This window comes from Camellia sinensis, chromosome 6 (assembly GCF_055761805.1).
Source record: "Camellia sinensis isolate YWXY chromosome 6, ASM5576180v1, whole genome shotgun sequence".
In the NCBI taxonomy this organism is placed as follows: Eukaryota; Viridiplantae; Streptophyta; class Magnoliopsida; order Ericales; family Theaceae; genus Camellia; species Camellia sinensis.
This window is the reverse complement of record NC_138966.1, coordinates 177227998-177244249: the sequence shown is the minus strand read 5'-3', so window position 1 is coordinate 177244249 and position 16252 is coordinate 177227998. Positions and strand designations below refer to the sequence as shown.

Below are 16252 nucleotides of genomic sequence, written 5' to 3'. Positions count from 1 at the left end.
TTGAGTTTGATGTGATGTGTTAGAGAGGTGATGTGATTTAAATAAGATGATGTGACTTAAATAGGATAGTGACTTTTTGACTTTTTGTATTATTTAGGTTATGCCAAACTTAGCCTAAATAAGAAATCTTGGACAAAAACTGCCCGTACAAATCTAATTCATTTACCAAGTAGAGGAGTTTATCTCTATCCTTCCATTAAGTGTTCATGTAACAATGGCATTATTCAAAATAGTAGCTGTTTCTTCCAAAAACACACAAAAGCATGAGACCTACTACAGCATAAAGGAGGTTAGGAGCAAATTCAAGAAAGGCAAGAGTGTGCCAGAGCCTTTTCCTCAGTAAGCTCTTCGGCGGTCAAGTCCAACTTTTTCCTTGAAAGATCATCAATTGGGAGACCTGAGACATAGAAAGGGAAGCAAAACACTGGTCAAGAATCCATCTAGAAAATCAGAAATTGTTGATCACCAATATGTACATTTAGCCTAAACCTACTAATTATCTCTTATTGGTATTAAAAGTCCAGAAAAAATCATTAAACCTAGTCATAATAGAATGCATGTGCTAAACCAATTAAATAATAACAAAAATATGAGACCAACTATTGGAAAATGTATAGGGAATATCAAGACATCATCGCAAATTTTTTTAACAAAAAGGGGAATATAAATGCCAACAATTAGGAGGACTAGGAAAGGAACATATCAATATCACAGGTTGGATGCCTGTTTGTTCGAAACCGATTAAAATTAAAAAGACACCTAAAACATAAGACAATTGCTGATATAGTTTCTGATCCTATTACTTGTCCATGTATGATACGAAAGAACTATGCATTAACTTTATTAGACACATTCTGACCTTGAACAATTGTTCATACTCCATTGCCACAAGTAACAGGGAAAGAATAAATACGTCCAGCTGGCACATTGTATGAGCCATCAGAGTATACACCCATAGAAACCCAAGTTCCCTGCAATGTTCCAACAGAAAAAAAGATAAGCAAAGGATGTTTTCGCTCAATACATCCCTGAACATGCAGCAATAGAAAGACAAGGAATGTGTAGGATAATTTTAGCTCGTATAGAAATGTAGGCTAGGGAAGAACAAGAGCAACCTCTGGAGTTCCAAGGACCCAATCACGAATGTGGTCACAAGCAGAGCTAGCAGCAGACAATGCACTAGACAACTTTTTAGCCTTTTTTTTTTTTTTTTGATCAGCAAAAAAAGAAACTTTATTGATGAAAACAAGTATAAGGTACAAATTAAGTTACACCAATAAAGAAAAGAGGAGTGCAGGAGCATTACAATGAGCTAAATGATCCCAACTAGGTTGGCACCAAAAAGCCCATCCTATCATTTGCTAGCACCCCCAAGTTGGTGAGGAACCAACGAGAGAAACAGATCAAAACACCAAACCAATGCTGCTATGCTACTAGACATCATCTGGTAGAAACCAGCATATCATACTAACAACCAGCAAACTAACAAACATCCTCTGGTATGTACTAACAGAACATACTAACAACCAGCAAACTCAACACACAACAGCACAGATGAGGATGACATCTTCTACCTTGCTTCCATCAGCAAGCCACATCAGCTACCCAGCAAAGGATGAACATAACCTCACAGCAATGCAAGACTGGTGCAGAATAGATCAAATCCTCTTCCTAAACAAGACTGTTAAACAGAGGCACACAGCCAGCCACCTGGATGCCAAACAGCTCCACAGCATTCTACAAGCATCAGGCTTATTACAACAGCAGCATGATACACACTTTTTATTTAGAAATAGCTCTGCAGCCTATAACCAGAAGCAGAAATACAATGTATGCACAATCATACCAGCAGAACAGACATGAGACTTGGCCAGCTCTGAACTACCATGACCACTAATCATACCAACAACCAACCAACCAAACAAACACTTTTTCACTCAACCTCCATTTCTAATGTAGAACTTCACCTGTGGCAGGTTAAAAACCAGGTCATTAATAGAAAACTCCACCTGAGTTGGTGAGGCTTTGAGCCACATAGCTACACGAACCTTCACTATTTCACACAGGTCTTCCAAGTTTGGTTGAGAGCCATTAAAGATGCAATCATTTCGATGCTTCCATGTAGACCAGAGGATAGCCAGAGGAAGAACCTTCCAAATTTTCTTTTCTAGCTTCTTCATTCTACAACCATCCCACCAATTCAACAGACCATTCACTGAACCTAGCAGCACCCACTGCATACCTTACCATCGAACGATGTTGGACCAAAGCAACCAAACGAAAGGACAATACAATAGAATATGTTCCACAGTTTCAATCTCATTATGGCAAAAGATAATCAAGATTTACATTCCCTGTTAGAATTCCAATTCTATGGAGGAAGCTCGATGTTTTAATCTTACCCAGCCAAACCATCCACCCAAAACATTGAACTTTTGGGGGAGCGAAATTATTCCAAATTGAAGCAGCCACTGGTAGTATAGGTCCCAGATGTGATTCACTCCAAAGATATACTGAAGAAACGGAAGAAAGATTAGATGGATCTGCACCCCATATGAGCTCATCAGATCTGGAATTGCAAAGAGTTGGTGCAGAATTCAACAAATGAAAAAGTCTGTTAGCTTCTTCCTCCTCCCATACCAACAGAGGTCTTCTGAAGTCCATGTTCCAGCCACCATTCTCTTCCATTTTTTCAAAGAACACCCTTACCACACCATTTTTATCATTAGATAAGGAAAAGAGCCTTGGGAATTCCTCCATTAGGCATACATTACACACCCACTTGTCTCTCCAAAATCGAACTCTCCTCCCATCCCCCAGAACAATCTGAGAATTAGAGATAAAAAATTGGTGCAGCTCTGGATTGGACAGTACAGCTTGAATAATATCTGACCAGATCTTGGATTCTCTGCATATTAATTGTGGTGTCCATCTTCCATCCAATGACACATACTTGGAGCAAATCACTTCCTTCCAAAGGGATTTATTCTCTACACCAAATCTTCACCACCATTTCAGCAAGAGACATTGATTGAAACTTTTTATCCTCCTCAACCCTAACCCACCTAGTTTCTTATTTTTAGAAACCACCTCCCACCAGACCATATGAATTTTCCTTCTAAGATCGGATCCACCCCAAAGGAATGCAGATTGCATTCTCTCAATTTCCTTTGCCACTCCAGCAGGGATTCTAAACAGTGAGAGGTAATAGATGGGCAGATTAGACATAACCGATTTAATAAGAGTTAAGCGCCCAGCAAAAGATAACAACCTTCTCTTCCATGTGGACAATTTTTGTTTGAACTTATCAAGAACAGGTTTCCAAGTACTCCTCATGTTGGGATTAGCCCCCAAAGGAAGCCCCAAGTATTTTAGAGGCAATTTATGGTGGCGACAATTTAAGGAAGAAGCCAACTCCTACATCAAACCCTCATCTACCCCAATCCCACAGATGACACTCTTGTGATAATTAATTCTCAGATCCGATACAATCTCAAAGCATCTTAGAATTCTTTTAATGTTTCCCACCTACTCTTTATCCGCATTATAGAACAAAATCGTATCATCCGCAAATTGCAAGTGCGTGATTCTTAACCCACTAGAGCCCATCACAGCCCCTTGAATTAGACCCAACTGTCTAGTTCTGCTCAGCAAAATATTAAGACCTTCTGCTACAATGTTGAATAAGAATGGTGACAATGGATCTCCTTGCCTCAGGCCTCTTTGTGGATAAAACTCAGATGTTGGTGACCCATTCACCAAAACGGAGATCTTAGCAGAGGAAACACAAGTTTTAATCATCGTAACCAACAATTTCCAAATCCAAACTTTGCTAACATGTCGAATAAAAACTCCCAATTAATAGAGTCATAAGCCTTTTCAAAATCCAATTTAAGCACCAAGCCTTTTCTATTGGATCTTTTCTAACCATCCACTATTTCATTGGCTATCAATATGCCATCTAATATATTCCTTCCCCCCAAAAAAGCTGACTGAGCTTCGCCAATAATCTTGGGCATTACCTGCTTCATTCTGTTCGCTAACACTTTAGCTATAATTTTATAAAAGGAGCCAATCAAGCTAATAGGCCTATAATCATTCAAACAAGAAGGGCTTAAAACTTTGGGAATCAGAGCTATAAACGAGCTATTTAGCCCACAAGCAAGCCTAGCATTCTGATGAAAATCACTCAAAAATTGTAGCACATCAACCCTCACAATTTTCCAACACTTTTTGAAGAATGACATATTAAACCCATCAGGGCCAGGTGCCTTATTACCATCACAACACTTGATAACATTTTTAATCTCCTCCTCTGTAAACTCTGCCTCCAATTGTGCCACAACTTGAGCACCCCCTATGTTCTTGAAAGGGCCGGACAATTTGGGACGGACTTTCCAATTTTTTGAAAAAAGCCTCATAAAATGATTCTTAATGGCCTCCCTAATTGCCAAAGGCTCCTCTAACAATGAGCCATTAACAGCAATTGAACATAAAGAGTTCCTACTATTTCTGCTACATGCCATAATATGGAAGAACCTTGTATTTTTATCCCCTTTAGATGCCCAATTCATTCGATATTTTTGTAACCAAATCCACTCCAACATTTTACGTAACCTCCACACATCACCCCGCACTTCCTTTCTTCTATACAGTTTTGTATCAAGTAATGGTCAATCCTTAGCTAACAAATCAAGAGCATGAGCCTCATCTTCTACACTTTTCAATTTTGATTTAATCTTACCAAACACCGCAACATTCCACTGTTTGAGGACCTGTTTCAGTGCTTTAAACTTCATAAGACATTTAAACCCTGCCCATCCATCCACAGCAGATTCCGACCAACTTTGTTGAACACAAGATAAAAATTTGGGATGAAGAAGCCAGGCATTGAGGAACCTAAAAGGCTTAGGGCCCCAATCCCTATCATCCTCCATCAGAATAATAGGACAATGATCGGACAAAAATCTAGGAAGCCCCCATAATTTGAAAGAAAAATTTTGTACCCACTCATAATTAAGAAGAAATCGATCAATTCGGCTCCATTTCTCCCTAGCTTGAGCATTGCACCAAGTAAACTTCCTCCCTAACATAGGAATGTCTATCAACTCGAGTTGTTCAATCATATTGTTAAAGTCTTTCATCCCACGATCCCTTCTCGAACACCCTATTCTTTCAGAAATGTTCTTTATTTCATTGAAGTCACCCCCCATACACCATGGCCCCAAGAAATTGGATTTCAACCTCACTAACATATCCCAAGTCTCTTTTCTTTTAGCCACCTCGTTAGAGCCATAAACGTTGATAATAACACAATCAAAACTGGAAAATAATGTATCTGATAAAAGGATGAAATTCTGGGTACAACAGCAATCCTTCAGAAAAAACACCTCTGGGTTCCAAATACATAGTAGCCCTTCAGCTTGCCCAATCGCATCTACTGCCATGAAATCAAATTGATCCCCAGGCCACATAGACCTAACCAAGGTAGAATCAACTACTGCTTTCTTGGTTTCTTGTAATAGCACAATATCCACTTTTCTCTCTGCAAGACTTTTCTTTATTTGTCTCATCTTTTCAGGCCTTCCAATTCCCCTCACATTCCAAGATTGTATCTTCATAAGCATATGAAAACCCTCTACCCAGCCGATCGTTTTAATCTAATTCGCATCCCCTTCACCCAGCCTTGCTCTTTGTTTGTCTTGAGCTTCAAGATCATGCAATTTACTAAGCACCTCCTCTTCTTTGGCTTCACACTCAAGACCGCGGGCTTTGCCTATTTGAATTGAAGCTTCCGCCTCCGTCAATAATCTTCTTCCTCTACTATTTCCGCTTGCCATTGATAGTGAGATGGCCGCTACCGCTGACCTGAACACTGCTCCTTTCCTCAAATTCAATGAAGATGCCCCCAACCCCGTGGAAACATCAAATTTCCCTTTCATTTGCTGCTTCTGAAACTGTTTTGTTGAAACTGGTAGTGCTTTACCTTTCATTTTTTCCTTCCTTGCTGGACAGACGGATGCTGTTGAAGTATGGGCTAAAAAACTCTTTGGACCAACTGTGTTACGGTTAGCACACTGATCAAGCCCCTCTAGAAAAGTAATAAGGTCTTGGAAGTTAGACTTATCAAGTTGAACTGGCCCCTCAATTCTTTGGGCCGACCCAACCAACCCACCTACCATTTGGGCCCCATCAAGAGCCACTTCAAGGTGAATACCCAGCCTATTACTTTCAGACCCACTTAAACTTCTAATGAACCCAGGAGTATATACATCACCATCTACCCTACGCCTGACACTATCACCACACTGCTTGCAGCTCGTCCCTACTTCTGCCAATTGATTTACGCGTGCGCCACCTTCCGTTGACATTTCCTTCATCATATCAGTTTCAGCTACCACTGAGACATCTCTCAGTCTATCATCCCCGTCCAGTGCATCTGCAAGAATAGGTGAAACAGTAGTACCTACTCCAGCCACATCACCCCGTGAATCTGACTTCTTGCCCAGCTGGACCTCCACATCACCCCGTAGATCTGACTTCTTGTCCATCTGGACCTCCACATAGTCATCTTCTTCCTCATACCTGCTGCTTTTGTCCGTGATCTGGGCCTCTGCACTTGCCTCTGAAGATGACCCCACTCCATTCTTCCATTTATTGGATTGGCATACACATTGATCCTGCAAAGTTTTAGAAACTATAATTTGTTCCTCACACACCCGCACAGGGTATAGTGTACTTTTGCACTCCAGATTAATGGTGTGATTAATAGTATCCATACTAGTCGTGGCTATCCTCACTTTACCACAGTGGAGGGAGTTTAGCCGAAGAGTATCATCATCTATAGCATCCACTGCACCCCAGATCTTGCCAATGCTGCTAAATGTAGAGAAACTCCACAGATTCAGTGGAACTCCATAACAACTTAGCCAGACATGTCGTTCTTGTTCGAGCACCAGCCCATGCTGCCATACATGAGCTGATTCACACCATGCGTTAAGCCACTCTTGCATTTCCTGAAATTTGACCTTCATATCTTCAACTAAGGTGAAGGTTAGAACCATATCTCTTCCCCCACCCAGTCTCATCTTAACATCCCCAAAGCCTTGCCTTACTATTTTCTCCTTAAAATCAACCACTGAGAAGGATGGTTTTAATCTTGCTACTACGCTTTCGTATAACCAACCATTGCTTTCCTCAGCAGCATGAATAGTTCGGATAGCAGCAGTTTGGATACCTCTTCCTCTCACAACCTCAGCAAAGGACCTGGTCCTTTGATATCCAGCAGTAACCATGAGACTGTCATTTGCAGCTATTCTTGTCTGTGGTACTTGTCTCGACCTGGGCTTCGGACCAAACACCTTTTCAAACTCCGCCATTTTGACCTTTAGTGCTCTGTCATCACACCAAAGCCCATGTGCTTTTTGTACTACCATGTTCGCTGCTACAGAGCAATTGTAACGTACAAAGCCAAATCGAGATCGTGTCATCTTTCTTCGCTTGTTTGGAATAAAAGCATCCATGACTACCCCGTAGTTGGAGAAGCTATTGTATAACCCTCTAGTCCCCATAGATTCTAGAATATTATCCACAAAAACAAAGTGTATGGCTGCGTCTGCCCTGCTGCTCCACACTTCTCTGCCACCATGACGACGGACCACTGGTTGCCATCCACCTCCGTCATTTCCATGACCATGCTGTTTGCCTTCTCGGGACATTGTTTAATCTCAGTCTCTCTCTTTCTTTCTCTCCAATGCTGACCTTAGCAACGCTACTAGATAAAACCCTGTCTATTTGATTGTTGAGAGAATGTAGCAAAGAAAAATGCAATCCAATAACAACTTTCTAGCCTTGATAATAGCAGCTCCACGCTGTTGGACGGTTGTTATAAATTCTCCATGCAACCTAAGGAAGGAAGTGCATCATAACTCTGAAGTGAAAACCATAAAATGTTGATCGATGCTTTAACAGCAAATCCAAGCTAACACAAACACATAACGGCCAAATATGTTATTTATACTTTCTTCATACCATTCATCATTAGCAACAAGCTCACGGACAGGCTTCTCTCCAGCTGGCGTCTTGACAGTTGCATGGTTGACATCAGGATACTGAGTTAAGGAATGATTACCCCAAATAATAACATTTTTCACATCAGATACTGGGACATTCAATCTCTCTGAAACTTGACGAAGGGCCCTGTTATGGTCCAACCTTGTCAAACAAGTAATGTTTTTCTCAGAAATTGATGGTGCAAATTCCTTCAGAATCAACGCATTGGTGTTGGCAGGGTTAGCAACAACCAAAACCTGGAAGAAACATTCAATAGAAAAAGATATTACTTAGCGTAATTAGAAACTTCTAACTACACTATTGTAAAACAATTAAAATCAATCAATCATCTAAAAATATTAAACTTTACATATACAACTAAACAAAATAATTAAAATCAATCAATCATCTAAAAATCCTAAACCTTACATACACAACTAATCAAAATAATTAAAATCGATCAATCATCTACATGCAAACATGAAATCAATTCAACATCAAATAAATAAAAATAAATAAATAAAAACAACGAATTAAATATAAATCAAGGAAATTCAGTTTTGTACTCACAATATTTTTTTAAAGATCAAAAAATTATTTGAAGAACTAATGAAGCCACCAAACCAAAATCCTAACCCTTTTTTCACCTTCTTCCGCCGTCCCTCTTAATTCCTCAACTCTACTCTTTGATCTTTTTTTTTTTTATCGGCAAAAAGAGAAACTTTATTGATGAAATAAACAAGTATAAGGTACAAGACAAATTACATTAATAAAGATAAGGGAAATGCAAAAGCATCACAGTGATCTAAATGATCCCAACTAGGTTGGCACCACCGAGCTCACCCTATCATTTGCTAGCACTCCTAAGTTGGTGAGAGACCAACGGAAAAAAAAGAAAGAAAGAAGAACCAACCAACCAAAGCTAGCACCTAAGCATAGCATATACACCATCCATAGATAGAAGCTCCTAACCTCAAGCAGCCAAGCCAAGCTTCACCTTACAACAAAACAACACCATATCTGGCTGGTTTGGATTAACTTGACCATCATTGATGCCTATATCCAATGTTTCCAAGTTTCTCAATGCTACTAATTCCAAAACAGAGCAACAAGAACAACACTGCAGCCTTAATCACCTGGTAATTGAACTGAAACCTTGCACCAAAACAACACTGCAGCAGGAGGAGGCCAAACCCAAATCTGCCACCACCTCCTCCAACTCCTACTCCAAGGTAGCCATATCTGCTAGCACCTAGAAAATCCCCTATGCACACTATCAGAAGAGAAACAAAAAGGACCCATACACCAGCAGATGAGTACTGCCTTAGGATAGTAGCACATATCAGCAGCATTTGTTGTGTAGCCCAAAAAGAGTTCTTCCAACCCAGATACAGACCTCCCACCTAGTTTGTGATGTTATTGCTGCTGTTGAACACAAAAGCCACCATAGCAACCATTCCTCAAGAGGGCTTGACAGTAACCAGTCTCTGCAGTTGCTACTCACCAGATTACTCCCTTGCAGATTAGGACCATGACAAAATACTTCAGAGTGTTGGGGCTTTAGCAAACACCATAATAAAGGATTGCACCACAATCAACAGCAGAACAGATCTTCTGATAAACTGAGATACTCAATCCATACCAGCATAGACAAGGCAAACACTGGGATCCAGTCCAAAGCATACTGCTGAATAGCTTGTATGTGTTCACGATGAGGAAATAAATCACTAGTACAGCATATATAGCATTCTTCTTGGCATTTGCTAATAAAAGAAGCCCCACTTGATCATAAAACCAGTAGTAGCCCATATCTGCAGCAGATGTTTGATGCATGATGCATAACAGAGCAGATAACAGTTAAGGCAGAATAGAGCAGACAGAGTAGACAGCAGATGGCAGCTGAGACACCAGATACCATCACAGTAAACCAGCCTCAAATCAACAGAACAAAGAGACAGAGCAATAAGTAAGACAGAGCAATAAGTAAGACAGAACAGCCCAGAAAACAGCTCTAACAAGCTCAGACAGGATCAACTGAATTCAGTACCATTTCTGATGCAAAAAAAACAAGACTCAACCAGATAAACACCTATAACAGATACACACTCAACCACCAATCCTCAGGCAGAACTTGACCTGCTGCAAGTTGTACACCAGATCATTTACAGAAGCTGCCACATGTAGTGGCGATGCCTTAGTCCACAAAGCTACTCGAAGTTTCACAATGTCGCATAAAGCTTCAAAATCTGGTTGTAATCCATTGAAAACACACTCGTTTCTATGCCTCCAGGTAGACCAAAGAGTTGCCATAGGAATGACCATCCAGATTTTCTTCTCCAATTTTGACGTTCTACACCCATACCACCACTGCAACAGTCTATCTACAGAACCTGGCATGACCCACTGAAAACCCAACCATCTTACAATGTTTGACCAAAGCCTCCAAACAAAAGGGCATACAAGAAGAATATGCTCCACGGTTTCAACATCATTATGGCAGAACACACATTCAAGATTGACACCCCCATCAAGTACACCAATTCTGTGAAGAAACCAAGTAGTTTTGACCTTACCAAGCCAAGCCAACCATCTAAAAAATTGTACTTTAGGAGGAGCAAAATTATTCCAAATAGGGCCTGCCATTGCCATAACCGGACCAAGAAGGGATTCACTATATTTATATGCTGATGCTACAGTAAACAGTCCAGATGACTCTGCTGTCCATTTCAATGCATCTGATTTTTCACTGCATAGATCTGGGGCACTTCTGAGCAAACAAACTAATCTAAGTACTTCCTCCTCCTCCCATGCCAACAAAGTTCTTCTAAACTCAAGGTTCTAATCATCAGCAACACCCCTATTCTCAAAAAACACCCTTACCACCCTATGCTTATTATTAGATAGAGAGAAGAGTCTAGGGAATTCCTCCTTTAAACACACATTACCAATCCACTTGTCCAACCAAAAGTGAACTCTACTCCCATCCCCCAAAGCTACCTGAGAATTATGAATACAGAAATTATGCAAGTCTGGATTCAACAAAGCTACATTAATTATATCAGTTCAGATCTTAGAACCTCTACCTCCCAAAGTTGGCAACCATTTCCCATATTGAACATTATATTTTGCGCATATCACTTCTTTCCAAAGTGTGTGATTCTCAACTTCAAACCTCCACTACTATTTTAACAACAAGCAGTCATTGAATGTTTTAATCCTCTTCAACCCCAAACCACCTAGATTCTTATTCTTTGCAATTACCTCCCAACGGACTAAATGCACTTTTCTTCTGAGGTCTGATCCACCCCACAAGAAAGCCGATTGTATTTTCTCAATCTCCTTAGCCACCCCAACAGGAATCTTGAACAATGATAAATAGTAAACCAGCAGATTGGACAAAACTGACTTGATTAGAGTTAACCTCCCGGCAAAAGAAAGTAGTCCACTCTTCCAATTAGCCAATTTCTGCTTGAGTTTGACAAGAACAGGTTTCCAAGTACTTCTCCTACTTAGGTTAACCCCCAATGGCAAACCTAAATACATTATAGGTAGCTTTTGATAGAGGCAATTTAGATTAAAGGCAAACTCTTGCAATAGTCCATCATCAACCCCAACACCACAAATGAAACTCTTGTGGTAATTTATTTTTAGCCCCGAAGCCATCCCAAAGCATCTTAAAATTCTTTTAATATTACAAACTTCCTCCTTCTTAGCTTCACAAAACAAAATAGTGTTATCCGCAAATTGCAAATGAGTTACTTTTAAGCCATTTGACCCCACCTCTACCCCAGTGATTAAGTTTAACTCTTTTGCCCTACTCAGTAATATATTGAGACCCTCTGCTACAATATTGAATAAAAACGGTGACAATGGATCACCTTGACAAAGACCCCTTTGTGGGCAAAATTCAGGTGTTTGTGACCCATTAACCAAAATAGAGATCTTAGTAGAGGATACACAAGCTTTCATCCAACTCACCCATCTAAATCCGAAACCAAAGTTTGAGAGCATGTTAAAGAGAAACTCCCAATTGATTGAGTCATAAGCCTTTTCAAAATCCAATTTGAGAACCAAACCTTTCTTATTGGATCTTTTCCATCCATCAACAATCTCATTAGCTATAAGAATCCCATCCATAATATTCTGACCACCGAGAAAAGCTGACTGAACCTCACTAATGATCTTGGGCATCACCTTTTTCATCCTATTTGATAACACTTTTGCTAGAATTTTATACATAGAACAAATCAGACTAATAGGCCTATACTCTTCCAAACAAGAGGGACTATCGTTTTTAGGAATTAAAGCAATGAAAGAGCTATTGATCCCACCCACTAAACTTGCATTTTGATGAAATTCCCTCATAAAATGTATCACATCAGATTTCATAATTTTTCAACATTTCTTAAAAAAAGCCATGTTGAATCCATCAGGTCCAGGTGTCTTATTCCCATCACAAGTCTTGATGACATAACTAATTTCCTCTTCAGTAAACTCTGCCTCCAATTGTTCAACAACTTGTGATCCTCTAATGTTCTTAAAGTGCCTAGATAATTTAGGTCTGACCTTCCAATCCTCAGAGAAATGCTTTAGAAAGTGGGCCTTCACCTCAGCTTTAATTTCCATAGGGTCCTCCAACATTGTACCATTCACAACAATGGAGCACAAAGAATTCCTACTATTCCTGCTACATGCCATAATGTGAAAGTACCTTGTATTTTTATCCCCTTTAAGTGCCCAATTCACTCTGGATTTCTGTAACCAAATCCATTCCAACATTTTACTAAGCATCCAAACATCTCCCCTCACTTCTTTTCTTCTAAGTATTTATGCAGGTAGCAAAGGCCTGTCCTCAGCAAGCAAATCAAGGGCATGAGCTTCTTCTTCAACACACTTAAGCTTATTTTCCACCTTCCCAAATACCTCCACATTCCACTGTTTTAAAGCTTGCTTCAGGGCTTTAAATTTCATGAAGCATTTAAACCCTGCCCAACCCTCCACTACAAGCCCAGACCAACTATGCTGTACAAAGGATAGGAAATTAGGATGAAGAAACCAAGCATTGAGGAACCTAAAAGGTTTTGGTCCCCAATCCTTATCATCCTCCATTAATATAATAGGACTGTGATCAGATAACAATCTAGGTAGGCCCCAAAGTTTAAAATTAAAATTCTGTACCCACTCGTGATTGAGTAAAAATCTGTCCAGTCTACTTCATTTCGCCCTATCTTGGGAATTACATCAAGTAAACTTCCTCCCTATGACAACCCTCACTACTGTTTACTGATAACACCACTGATTACTGCTAAACTGAGACTGATCATGATAAGTAATTGAATTGACTGAAAATCTGAACTGATTGATTGAGTGTGTTAGTTAAATGCATTTCTATCTGTTTGACTGTTAAATGATCTGTTCATGTTTTATGTTTAAACTGCAAATTGAAGGCCTTATCGGCGGCCGAATATGAAATTGATTAATGTTTTATGCTAAGTGGAATTCATGTGATTTTTTGGTATATTTAATTGAAATGTGATTTGGTATGTTTAAATTAGATTAAATAAGCTAAATTACAATAGTTGGCCTTATTCACCATTATACCACTTAGTGGCCCACTTCATAAAACACATTGAGTTTATTTCTAGCACTCTTCTTCAACCATTTTGAGAGCAAAACCGAATGAGAGAGAGAGAGGGGTAGAGAAACTTGGCTTAATCTAGAGAATTGCTTAGAGAATTGGAAGATTTGAAGGATAAGTGCATATTTGAGCCTTTAGACTTGTAATTGAGGAACCTAGGTAAGGATTTCATCCTCTTATTTGTGAATTGAAGTTAGTTCTTGCATAGCTCTTGGAAGATTAGAGTTTTGAAGTCAAGTTTTGGTTTAGATTGTTGGATTGAAGCTTATTTCATGCACGCATGTGCATCTCTTGAAGTTTGAGGTTGTTTTCAAGGAAATTCTTGCATGCATGTCCACATTTTTGTTATAGTCCATGAATTCACCATGTTTAGACTCAATTGAGCTTGCTTTGAAGCTTTGAATTCATTGGAACACATGCATGTTACATGTAAATTATGTTCTTGAAGTTTATTTGAAAATTGTGTTTTAATTGAACTACCTTTGGGTTTTGATTTCTCAAATTGATCTTCAAAACATGTTATACTATGAGTTTACAAGTGTTTTCCAAAAAATTAGCCCAAAAGGATCGAATTTGATGCATTGGAATTGAGTTTTGAGCTTGAGGTTCAAATATGAAAATTCCAGATTTTGGACTCACGCTCGAGCGAGGAGCTCTACGCTCGAGCGTAAGCCTTGTGTTCATGCAGTCTGCTCGAGCGAGGAAATTGGCGCTCGAGCGTGAAATGCGTGTATCCAGTACTTTGCATGTGTTTACAGTCCACTCGAGCGAGAGAGTTCACGCTCGAGCGAGGGCAGGTGTCTCACGCTCGAGCGTGTATCGAGCGTCCGTCGAGCGTGATTTTTGTGCATCTAGTACTTTACTGTAGCTTGCAGTATTTTAAAATATAAGTTTTTCAAATGAGATTTCAAAAGAGAAAATTTATTTACTTATGAGTTTTGAAAAAAATTTTGAATTTTATTTTTAAATTGTTTTGGATTTTTTTTTAATATTTTAAAATTTTCTTATTTTTATTTTTTAGGGTAAATATTTTTTAGAGTAAATATTTTTTTTAATATGGGATGTATTTATTACATTTGTATGTTGTATTTTTTAAAATATTTAAATATTTTAAAAAAATTATTTTTAATTTTTATTTTACATATTTTTTTTAAATTAAAAAAAAAAAAAAATTGGATTCTTGTATATATCTGAATCCTAACAAATTATTTGACCAATACTTAAAAAATATATATATATTTTAAAATAAAAAATAAAAATACTTTTCTTCAAAAAAAAAAAATAAGAACAAAATAAATTGAATTTTTTTTTAACAAAATAAAATTTTGAAAAGAGTTTAATTATGAATTTTAGAATTAAATTTTAAAAATTTCGTTTGATATATACAAGTGGCTAGTGGTTGAATTAAAAAAGAATTATAATTATTTTAATTTGTTTGATTATTTGGCCAATTCTTTTTAATTTGTTTGATTATAAATTAAAAAAGAATTATAATTATTTTAATTTGTTTGATTATTTGACCAATTTTTTTTGATTTGTTTGATTATAAATTAAAAAAGAATTATAATTATTTTATCCAAATCCTGATTTGAAAATCAAATGAAGGGACTTGATTGAGACCCCCCCCACACACACACGTGGGGTTGGCCAAAAAAAAAAAAAAACAAAGGGGGAAAAATCTGGCCAATCATAGTGGACAGGGGTCCTGAGGGCGACACCAGTGGGGGAGTTCAGACCCTCTCCTCCCTTACTTGCGACGGTTCAGATGAGCTGTTGGACATCCAACGGCTGAGATTAAAAAAAAAAAATAGAAATTTTGGTCGAGTTCCCGCTCAAACAAAAACACATATCAGAGACACATTCACTCTCACTCTCACACAGCACTCAGCACTCACCCCTTCTCCTCCGGCGAACCCATCCTCACCGGCGGTGACCCACTGTGGATACAGATTCTATCTTTGGCGACCCTGGCGGCGACCCCCTTCTCCTCAAATCGAACCCATCAAAGTATGTAATTTTTTCTTCGCTTGTCTGAGTTTTTCTTTATGAAATTACAAGTGATTTCAAACAAAATTTTTAATCAAAATAAATATAAATTTATTTTTTCAAACTCAGATTGTTTTATAAAATTGTATTTTTAAAATACGATTTTAAGTTTTACTTCGTGTATCTAAAAAACAATTTCAGATATATTTTTAAAGTCGGTACTCATTTTTCTATGTTTGTTATGAAAATACGATTCCAACTTTAAAATCGTTTCTTTTGGAAACACAATTTCATGAAACAAATTGGGTTTAGGAAACAAGTTTAAAATTGTTTGAATTTAATGAATTTTGTTTGAAAACAACATGCATTCGAAAGAAAAACTCAGCTTTTGTCCTCTGTTTTCAATTTTTTTGGAGCAAAATTCCATTGCTCAAGAAGAGCTAACAGTTTCAAACATAGTGAATGCGAAGCAATTGTGGATATACTGAACCCTCTGTAGAATTGAATGTTCTCCAAGATCATATCAGAACCCTCATGTTTTGTTAATCACAAATTAGATCATATCTGGATATAATA

At 38.3% G+C, this 16252-nt stretch overlaps 1 protein-coding gene and 1 pseudogene across 1 annotated transcript; both read right to left on the bottom strand.

The window, feature by feature from the left end:
- Window positions 1-215: 215 nt before the first annotated feature.
- LOC114279599 (malate dehydrogenase 2, cytoplasmic-like) lies at window positions 216-9861 on the bottom strand (annotated as a pseudogene).
- Window positions 9862-10158: 297 nt separating this feature from the next.
- LOC145793849 (uncharacterized) lies at window positions 10159-12255 on the bottom strand. The gene is made up of 3 exons (XM_082876729.1): window positions 11314-12255; window positions 10993-11049; window positions 10159-10890 (listed from the first exon to the last, which is right to left on the bottom strand). Exons 1-3 carry the CDS (start codon window positions 12253-12255, stop codon window positions 10159-10161), a joined length of 1731 nt encoding a protein of 576 aa, XP_082732855.1.
- Window positions 12256-16252: the final 3997 nt, after the last annotated feature.

Bases quoted from the DNA above. Each gene is read 5' to 3' on its own strand.
- LOC145793849 (XM_082876729.1), bottom strand. From the start codon at position 12,255: ATGAAAAAGGTGATGCCCAAGATCATTAGTGAGGTTCAGTCAGCTTTT. The intron at 11,050-11,313 runs GTAATTGCAAAG...CATAATTCTCAG, and splicing joins TGCATTTAGTCCGTTGGGAG to GTAGCTTTGGGGGATGGGAG. The intron at 10,891-10,992 runs GTGTGTTTAAAG...GCTGATGATTAG, and splicing joins TGGACAAGTGGATTGGTAAT to AACCTTGAGTTTAGAAGAAC.